Here is a 10,138-nt window from a genome sequence, read left to right as displayed (position 1 = left end):
AAAGTCTTACTAATGGCATAGTGTTATTTAATAGTCAAAACTATAGCATTATAGACCTAGAAATGAGATTATGTTGATATACAGAGCATCTAAATATAAGGTCTATGTGTCTATCTCCTAAATGAATAAGTCTTCAAACCCACATTTTCCAAGAGAAAAAAAAAAAAAAAAAAACGCAAGAGAAACTGAAGGATATCTATTGATGTCTAACAAACACACTGAGGGTCTCTCAGTACCTGATCAATGCCCCATTTGAATTTAGTAACACAAATACTCTCAGAACCTATGAGTACAATAGGTGTGAAAAGCATATATTTTTAGGGGTCCCTCCAAGAGGGATGACCACCCCCATTTTAATCAGAAATTTCATTTCCATCTTTTACTATAGAAATATTTGAAACAGAACAGGTATAGAATTTCTGTTTTTCTACCGTTTGCAGGGCAAAGTTTGCTAGCAAAGCTAATGATGTACCGACACTTTCTCATTACAGGTAATAATTAGGTTGTGGAAAAACAGTAGAATAACTTCTTACAGAACACTAGTTCACAAATCTTGCTAATGTTACCAAATTTAGTCTTGCTAAATACCCTATTTGAGAAAAATTTTAGAAGCCTACCAAAAATACTAATTAACAGTAGTTATCTCCTGGGGAATTATTTTGGAGTCTTTTACGTTTTTATTTACAGTTCTGTATATTTGAATTTTATATATTAATTATTTACCAGAAACTGTTACCATGTTTAAATTGAAAATAAATCAGACAAGAAAAATTTTAAATTCCTATTTCAAATAAATACTAAAGCTTTCCCATAAAGTGAAATGAACGGAAGACCATGTTAAATGCAACCAAAATGGCCGGGCGCAGGTGGCTCACGCCTGTAATCCCTGCACTTTGGGAGGCTGAGGTGGGTGGATCAAGAGGTCAGCAGTTCAAGACCAGCCTGGCCAACATGGAGAAACCCCATCTCTACTAAAAATACAAAAAAAATTAGCTTAGCCTAGTAGCTGACTCCTATAACCCCAGCTACTAGGGAGGCTGAGGCAGGAGAATCACTTGAACTCGGGAGGCAGAGGTTGCAGTAAGCCAAGATCCCGCCACTGCACTCCAGCCTGGGTGATAAGAGAGAAACTTCATCTCAAAAAAAAACAACAACAAAAAATCAACTAAAAAAAGTTTACTTACTGTAATATCTGAGAGACAATGATAAAGGTAGTTGTTCTACAACAAAAGTTTTCTTAAAAAGACGATTATAAGCTTATATTAGACTCAATGGATACCAGAGAAGGTGGTGTGTTCAGTGTTTCACCACCACCCATATAATCAGAGATTTCCCATTCAGGAGTTTGCAGTTTAACCAAGCAAAGGTTAAGAAGACATATCTTGCATCATTTAAAAGACTGCACCAAATAAGAAGAAGAAAAGGGGCTAAGATAAAATTACATTTATGCTGTGTAAAAAATGATTTAAAAACTTCATTGATAGGAGTGGTATTTCACTGAAAGCTTAAAATACTGCCATCTTTTACATAATTATTTGGTATCTAGTAAATTAGAATATCTAGACATGAAAAAGTCAAACGGGAAAATGTCTTTTAAAAAGAATATTATACATACTGAAGAAAAGATATCCGTGAGGCTTATCCAGGCCTCACCTAACAGCAAGTACTCCTTGACTCACAATTCCTCTTCAAAGAATTGGTTTCTCCTTCAACACCTGGGCCACTCTCCTTCCCAAACACTGAGAAGAACTAGGGCCTGCATTCCCTGGTGAACTCAGAGCAAGCTGTTTGGTGCATGACTGCATAAGTAACAACGAATTCTGGCAAATTAAATAGGTAAACATGAACAGGATACATGCCCTATTGCAAAGTTTCCCTTCCCCCAAAAAGCCAGTATTTAAGAAATGTTAGCCTTGATGAAGTATTCAGTTTTTAAGACGCGTTTTCTGTTTTAACATACGATCACCAAAAATGTTTCATTGTATTTATTCATTTTTACTTTACCATTTGAGTTGCTGTGTTCTACTTAAGCTTCTTTCGTTTTGTAAGTGCCCTTAGATAATTTTGCAACAATGTCCTGAATTAAGAAAATTCAAATACGACTGCATTTAACTGTCTAGATAGTAAACAAGGTAAGCTTTGAAAAGATACTTCTGTTTCTATGTCGGAGGAAAATGCATTTATTTGTCTAGATAGTAAACAAGGTAACTGAAAAGATATCTTTGTTGCTACGTTGGAGGAAAATGCTTGTATAAATTTATTTAACAGTTAAGTACTAACAGTTCCTGCTTCTTTTTCTTTTAGGCTAGTCAAGTGAAGCTGCGGGAGTGGAGAAAGAACAAAGAAATCTGTAACTGGCTGTGATCAATTAGTTGTAAATACCACTGCCCTCAGACCAGCGTCTGGTTTCTCAAGAGATCTTTTTTCTTGTATATTAAGCTTATTCTGGGTTCGAAATAAGATTTGCTTCATAGATAGTGATGCATACAGTGGTAATAAAAAGAAAAGTAAATCGACAAATACTTAGGGAAAAACTTTTAATAATCCTCATGCAATCCGTATAGGCTTGTTTATTTTTAAGCCCTGGAAAGTCTCTTACACCCAGTGACTACTGGTTTCCACCGCAGGACTTAGAAGCGTCCCACCCTGATTGCACCTGTCTCCCCTTTCCCCTCCTGCTCCCAAAGTTTCCTTTCTGGAGGGTGAAGGCAGCATTCCTCAGGAGTGGATTCTTCAACGCTTTTCCCGGCTGCTCGGCTCCACGTGACAGCCCCTGACACCTGTACCGCCTCCAGCTCACAGCGCCCCCATTCCCTCCGGCAGGTACAGACCCAGCCGGTCTCCCCCTCCCCCAGGAGGTCACGATCCCGGTGCGAGTCTCGCTCGGGCCGGCAGGGGAGGGGCTAACCAACGGCCACCGCAGCAGCCTGAGCCCTTGCAGCCTGATTATCACATGACTCGGCAGCGGTAGCCGTGGCAGCAGCCGCGGCGGCTCCGCGGGCTCGCCGGGTGGGCTCAGTTCCGCGCACGCCGGGGCCGAGTGCAGGGGGCGGGGAAGGGACCTGCTGCAACTGCAGCTGCCTGGTCGCTACTGAAGCGCGCGGTGACTCCCCCAGCCGGCCCGCTCCATGCCGCTCCGTTGCGGAAGTGTAGCGTGGGGAGGCGGCTGCCGCCGCGGCACGGAGCACGGGAGGCCGGGGCTCGGCCCCCTGCAGCACTAGGCTCTGGGAGCCGCGCGCGGCGCGTCCCAGCGGCCCGGCTCCCCGTGCGCCAGGCGCCCACCGCAGCCTGCATGCCCGGCGCTGCGCCTCGCCCGGCCCCCGCCGCCTCCTGCTCGCACCGCTGCAGTCGGGCGCCGGAGTAATATGCTCACTCGAGTGAAATCTGCCGTGGCCAATTTCATGGGCGGCATCATGGCTGGCAGCTCAGGCTCGGAGCACGGCGGCGGCGGCTGCGGAGGCTCGGACCTGCCCCTGCGTTTCCCCTACGGGCGGCCAGAGTTCCTGGGGCTGTCTCAGGACGAGGTGGAGTGCAGCGCGGATCACATCGCCCGCCCCATCCTCATCCTCAAGGAGACTCGGCGGCTGCCCTGGGCCACTGGCTACGCAGAGTGAGTGCAGCGACACCGGCGGCGCCCCTGCTCTCCTCGCGGCCCTTCCCCGCACGGTTCCAGCCCTCTTCTCTCCCTGCTTCTCGGCCTCAGGGCTCTCCACTAGCTGCCGGCGTCCAGGCCTCGGCGGGGAGCTCTTTACTTACACTGGCCATTTCCCTCTTCTCCTCACTCCCTCTTCCCCCAACCCAAGGACGCGGCGTCTCCAGCCCCGGTATGGGTGGTGGAGGGGGTGGGTGGCAGCGCTGGACCGTGGGAAAGCTAAGGTGAGACAGGTCTGTGAATCCGGGGTCTCTGTCACTTGGGGGAAAAAAAGGGCAGAAAAGCTCTGCTGAAGTTTGAAACACGTGAGGAAGATCTGCTGTCTGTACCCCCACCCTCCCAAAATATAGTTGGCGTCCCCGCGTGATGCGGAGTTTGTGGGGTGGAGGCTTGGAGGAGATGTCACTGCGCCTGGGAGCTTGTGTCCGATTCCGGGAGGTGGCCGTGTCTGAGTGCGTGGTTGTACATTTCCGAAGGTCTCAGTTTCTCACTTTCAGCCCGCGTGTTCCTTCGCTTCTCCTTTAGCAGGTAGTAAAATGCTGCGCGTTCGGTAAATGCCAGTACTATTTCCCTCAGCCCTTGGCGAGGGGGAAACTTATTCCAACTGTCTAATATAACATTTTGGTAATCCGCTTTGGTGATTAAGCTTGCGTTTGACTGATCAGCTATTTCAGGAACCGACTGAGTCAGGTTGACGATCTGGAGTGGAACCGGGAAAGGATTTTATTGCCCTTCCCCCAGCTCCATGGCCACTTTTCCATTAACTATTAATAACCATCTTATGAATGGTAAGATAAGTAACGTTTTCCCTTCTGTCTACTACCTCAGTTGTAGGAAACGGGAAAACTAGGACACATTTAGAATAGAATTCGGGGTTATTAATGAACCAGGGGGTGCAAAAGTGCACGTAAAACCTGGTGCCTGGCACACCTGCGCCTTTTCCTTTAATCCCATCCCCTCGGTAATTTTGGCCCACCCCTATCCGTGCACGGCCTCGCTGGTTGATTGGTTCGTCCGGGAACCAATCAGCTCTTCCAACGCCTGGGCGCCTTGATGCTGACCCTGTTCTGGTGGCCCGGATACCCCGGAGCAGGCTTGGTTCCCAACGCTGAGGATTCCGGTGGGAGAGACTGCTTGGAATCTACTCTGCTTATTATCTCTAATTCTCCTTTCCTTCTCTCATCATCCTATAAACGCGTTTCTCCATGGGCTGAAATGGAAAACGTATAAATGGGGCTAGACGATTGGAGTGTGAAAGTGAGGAGGCAGAAATGCGCTTGACGGGAGCTCAGACAGTAAAAATTAACACTTCATAAAAGATGAGCATGGAAGAGAACGTTGTGGGTGGCGAAGGTACAAAATAGCATTGTAACTTCCAAGAGAAAGCCAAAGCAAAAATAAACACCTGTGTAAGGAAAGACCTAAAGGAGAAAAAAGTGCCTGCCAAACATACCAAACACTGTTTCTTAACTGAAATAAAAGCGTTATTTGAAAGCCCATTTGGTCAGGGCGTGGTGGTTCACACCTGTAATCCCAGCACTTTGGCAGGCTGAGGCGGGCGGATCACCTGAGGTCGGGAGTTCGAGACCAGCTTGAATAACATGGAGAAACCCTGTCTCTACTTAAACTACAAAAATTAGTTGGGCGTGGTGGCGCATGCCCCTAATCCCAGCTACTCGGGAGGCTGAGACGGGAGAATCGCCTGAACGCCGGAGGCAGAGATGGCAGTGAGCCAAGATCACATCATTGCACTCCAGCCTGGGCAACAAGAGCGAAACCCAGTCTCAAAAATAAATAAATAAATAAAAAGCCCATTTGGACCCTTTACGAGACAGAAAGCAACTTGGAGGCATACCCCGTCCTGTAATTGTGTAGGTGGGGGTCTTTGTGCCTGCCAAACGCCCGAGATCTGTCCCCACTCCAGTGAGTTTCCCAGGGTGAGGGCGCCTGTCAAGGCGAGAAGGAAAAACAGGCAATGGTGAGAAAGTTGTGAGAGATAGGAAAGAAGATACTGAAACACTGAAGGTGGAAGCCGTTTGGACAGAAAATGGAAAGCCTCAGATAAGCACGAGGGAAAGGAAAGAAGGAATTGCAGAATGTTTGCATGCCTATGGTAGGCACAGGATGCAATGAGACACGCAGGAGAGAGTGCTTAAAGGGCTCCCCCCATCCTCTCTGGACCTCCATTTCCTTATCCCTAAAGAGTTTATCTTTTTCCTAGAATAAATCATGAGAGATATTCAACTTGAAGGCTAGGAAGGCCACTGTAAAATGTTACAAATTTTACAGTTAGTGGCAAAAGCAATACATGTGTGATAATTCAAGCAAATACCTATTTAAAAAAAAAAAAAAAAACAGTCAGCCCCTCTTCCCCAGCCCTGGCTTACTCCCTAGGAGTAATGAGGGTTCAGTGTTTGGGTGATATTTGGCTTTCAGATTTCTTTGGATGCCCTCATAAATACATATCATGCGTTTTTTCCCCCTCAAAATAGACTCATACTAAGCATATTAGTCTGTAGCATTTTCACAAAACACTGTGTCATTGACAGTATTCACAAGTAAACACAGAATTACCTCATTCTTCTTAAATATATACTATTAGTAATAGCTAACATAGTTAATGCTTACTCTTTAGTGCTAATACTCTTTTATATTATCTGATTTTCACAAAAGCCCAATGAAGTAGGCACGATCATTTCCATATTATAGTTGAGAATACAGAGGCACTGAGTGATTAAGCAACTTGCCCAGGGTCAAGCCTGTGTGTGAACCCAGGCAGTCTGACTCCAGAGCTCACAACACCAAACTCGTTCTCTACAGTGGATTAAATTATGATGTATTCATCTGTACCCAGGAATAGCCACTAAAGTCTTGGCCATCTCTCCTCACCTTTATCCCTGTCAGGTGTTATACTGCACCACTTCCTTATATCTTGAACTGTTTATCTTCCTGCAAAAATGTATCCTGAATGATAAAAATGGCTGAAATAGGGAAGGAAAGAGAAAGACGAGTAGGGACTGTGGCTGTGATCAGAAGCTGCCACCAGTAATGCTGCCCTTTCCTTCAGGATTTACTGGCAGAAGAAAATTCTCTTCTCTTTGTTTTAGAAGGTACCTGAGAGGGGTTGAATAGGTAGGAATGTTGCTCAAATTGTGGTGGTAAGAACTGCACTAAGGAGCGAATGCCTGAATCAGAAGTGATCTGTTTATCTTTCTAGAAGGTGAGTCACGTTCCAAGCCTTCCTTGGGAGGAAAAATGGACATCTTTTGGTCAATGAGTTAATGTTGATGACTGACCCTTTGAGATGGCAGAAAAATTAAGAAGAAATGGTCTAATCTTTTGCCACTTACTGTTAATCCCTTTCAAGAAGAGAGTCTCTATAGGTTATAGAACTAGAGAATTAGCCGTAAGCAATCCCTGCTAGACTTGAGGTTGCAGAAACTGAAGATGCTTGTTCATTTCAGTATTCATTGGCATTGTCCTAGATGGAATTTCCCAGCTCTTGAAAAGCTTCCCATTATAGCTGAAAAGTTTAGCCACTTGGCTAAGGGGTATTTGCAAGGTTGTAAAGCTCTGTAAAGCATTGTAGTTATAGATAACATCCACTAAGCTAAAATCTTTCTAAAAACATGCATTAGCAAGTTTTAAGTTTGGCTTTGAAATCAGCGACTGAGCCTGTTTGGTCTGCTCATTTGATACAGCCCTTGGGGAGCAACAGTCTGACCCAGACACCATGGGGCAGCTACTTCCTTTCTCTTAAATACCACCCAAGTGGAGGTTGGTTCATTTTTGTAATGGGTTAGGAACCCATTTTGGCTTTTTTTTTTTTTTTTTTTTTTTTACCTGTTTACCCAATTTTTATCCTGTTGATGAACAGTTGGTTTTAGAGATGCCAGCAGACATGGAATTTGTGCCTGAAACTACAGCCGTAGGGAATGCCAAAGAATGTGCTGTGGTTTTGAGCACGAGTATTCTGTATGTTAATGCATCTTATTCAGGTTTTTATCAGTGATATATTTCTTTTCTTGTACAGAAAGAATACATGAGTATAGCTAATTTTACTTAGGTTATAGCTATAACTATAATTATTATTATTTTTCCTATTTCTTATAAAAGTACCCCTGGACATAAATACAAACAAAAAGGCACTTTGAGAGCATCTGTTAAATGTATATCATACAAGTGTATGTCTCACAGAGTTGAAAATTATGAAATTTTTGATGAAATAACCTTATTTAAATCCAGCCAACAGCCTACAAGTATTTGGATTTGTTTTGGACTCTGCAGGCTGTCTGTCTCCTCGGGTCATTGGCACTAGTTGCTTATTACCAATAAATGGCATTAGTTGGCTGGGTGGTGGTGATGACACAAAACCCACTATTTCTTTCTCGCCCCAAAGCTCGGAAATCCCTTGGCCTTTCTTTTTCCCTTCTAACCTTTCCTGGCGTACCTGCCCCTCTTACTGATACCTCTTTGCAGAACTCCTGCTTGGAAACTTCCTGTTTGACTTTTGCAACTGAAGAAACTTGAGGTTCTCTAGTCTTGTGTAAGGATAAAAAGAAGTGGGTGAGGGTATTTGCAGATGAGTTAGAAGTCCAGAGTAGCCTGAGCTATTTCAGCTACCTTTCTGGTGACTTGCAAAAGGTATTAATTTCCTATTTTAAAGCAGACAGCTAAGCGTTCCTTCATATTTCAGATATAACATTATAAAGAAATCATCCCCCTTAGGTGGAGCTCTTGGGGATGTCTCTTTTCTTCGGGAAATGCATCAGCTTCTTTCAAGGACTGGTGATGCTTCAGGCAAAGAGTTTAACCATGCAGGGGGGTGTTTACTCTATGTTTCAGTCCCAGTTTAGGTAGACATCCACATCTCTGATATGACCCCACTATACGGTGCTTTTAATTAAGGTTACAACAGTACTAGTTGAAAATTTAAAACTGCATACTGGAATTGTTTTCTAAAAATACATTAATGTTCAAGAAAGTTGTTTTTAATTCTCAGTGTTTGGTAGAAATAAACTCTGGTGCATTTATAGTTCTGTGATTTGCCTAATTTAAAGGGAGGATTAATTAGCTTGCCCCTTTGAATTTATGCTATCATTTTTCAGGAAATAATCATTCATCTGCTTCCATTATTTCTCTCAATTGATGAAATCATTGCAGTCCTACTATGTGTCCAGCACTGGTCCCATGCTGGGTTCATAATATAATGAGACATAGTCATAATCCTCAAGAAAATGTTATAGCATAACCTTCCCCCTTTTGTACTTCCTTTGAAATTAAATTAAAATGAAATTGACTGTTAAAGTTCAAAGGGACCAGCACCAGGGGTTTTGTTTTGATTTTAATGTCTTAATGCTTCTGGGTAATTTTGAATCTCAGTATTGGGAGCCTTTAAGTCACATTAGGGAAGCAAACTTGTTTTTTCCAACCAGCTTGTGATTAGCTTTGTACCTGAAGGCCCAAGACCTTACCTGCTGTTAGAGAAAAAAAATTATTCTGACACTTGTTACAGTGCTAGGGAAGACTACACTCAAGTCTGTTGCAATATAGGAAAACAACCCAGCTCAATACAGCATTGACAGCTGGTACTTGTAGGCAAAAAGCAGAGTGTGAGGGGTCAGTGGAATGGAAAGTTACTCAGCAGGGACATTAAACCAAACTAAACTGACCTAGCAGGATTCTTGCTGAAAGCAGACCAAAGACTTATACATCAAAGATGGGAAATGAGGAACTTGAGCAGATATCAAGTTTGGGGGATTCTTGCTAACCTGACTTAACAGGATTCTTGCTTAAGGAACAGGACTGGGGCCAATGTTGTGGCCTAGTAGGGAAGAGAGGCCTGACTAAAGTTTCGTGGAGGAGAGAATCTTTGTCATCCTTGGAGATGGGGGAGAACGGGAAGAGAGTAGATGGTACTGCAGTTATTTAACTATGATTTTCATTCTGATTTATCTGCATTACTTCTGTGACTTTCCATAATTGACTGTTTCCTACTGACCATGTAAGGAGAGCAGATGCCCTTAATTATGGTGCAAAAGCAGGATTGAACCTAATTATACAACATAATGCTATGGCAAAGAGTTGAGGAGCCTTTCCCATGCTGATTTTTCAGATAAGTGGTTTTCACTAGCTTTCCAGTTTGGTACTACGGTAGATACTTTGCAAATTATTAGCTTAAGAACGGCATAGCATTTGATTTGTTTGGCCCATCTCCCATATACCACATAGTGATGGGATCATCCCTGTTTGTACTTTATTAGAGGCATTGACAATTGCTAAATGCGATAGTCATTTGTTGAGCTAGTCCTGTGTGTAGGTTCTGTACTAAGCACTTTACATGTAAGGATTTAATGAGATGAATGCAATGTAGGTAAGTAATTTGTTCAAAGTAACAAAGCTTTTCAAGTGGCAGATCTTGGATTCATATCCAGTTCTGTGCAACTCCTACCTTTGGTGGGTTTTCCCTGTGTCTAATGAAATACT

General features: G+C 43.6%; 1 protein-coding gene across 1 annotated transcript in view; it reads left to right on the top strand.

The window, feature by feature from the left end:
- The first annotated feature begins 2,916 nt into the window (after positions 1-2,916).
- The window catches only part of PPM1H (protein phosphatase, Mg2+/Mn2+ dependent 1H), a 288,477-nt gene continuing 281,255 nt past the window's right edge, over positions 2,917-10,138 (top strand). The window contains exon 1 of the mRNA XM_023225107.1: positions 2,917-3,610. Within this exon, the coding sequence (XP_023080875.1) occupies positions 3,366-3,610 (245 nt within the window). The 5' untranslated portion in view covers positions 2,917-3,365. The remainder of the gene's footprint in view (positions 3,611-10,138) is intronic.

This window comes from Piliocolobus tephrosceles, chromosome 10 (assembly GCF_002776525.5).
Source record: "Piliocolobus tephrosceles isolate RC106 chromosome 10, ASM277652v3, whole genome shotgun sequence".
Classification (NCBI taxonomy): Eukaryota; Metazoa; Chordata; class Mammalia; order Primates; family Cercopithecidae; genus Piliocolobus; species Piliocolobus tephrosceles.
Note: the sequence above shows the minus strand (reverse complement) of the source record. Positions and strands in the feature narration are given on the sequence as shown.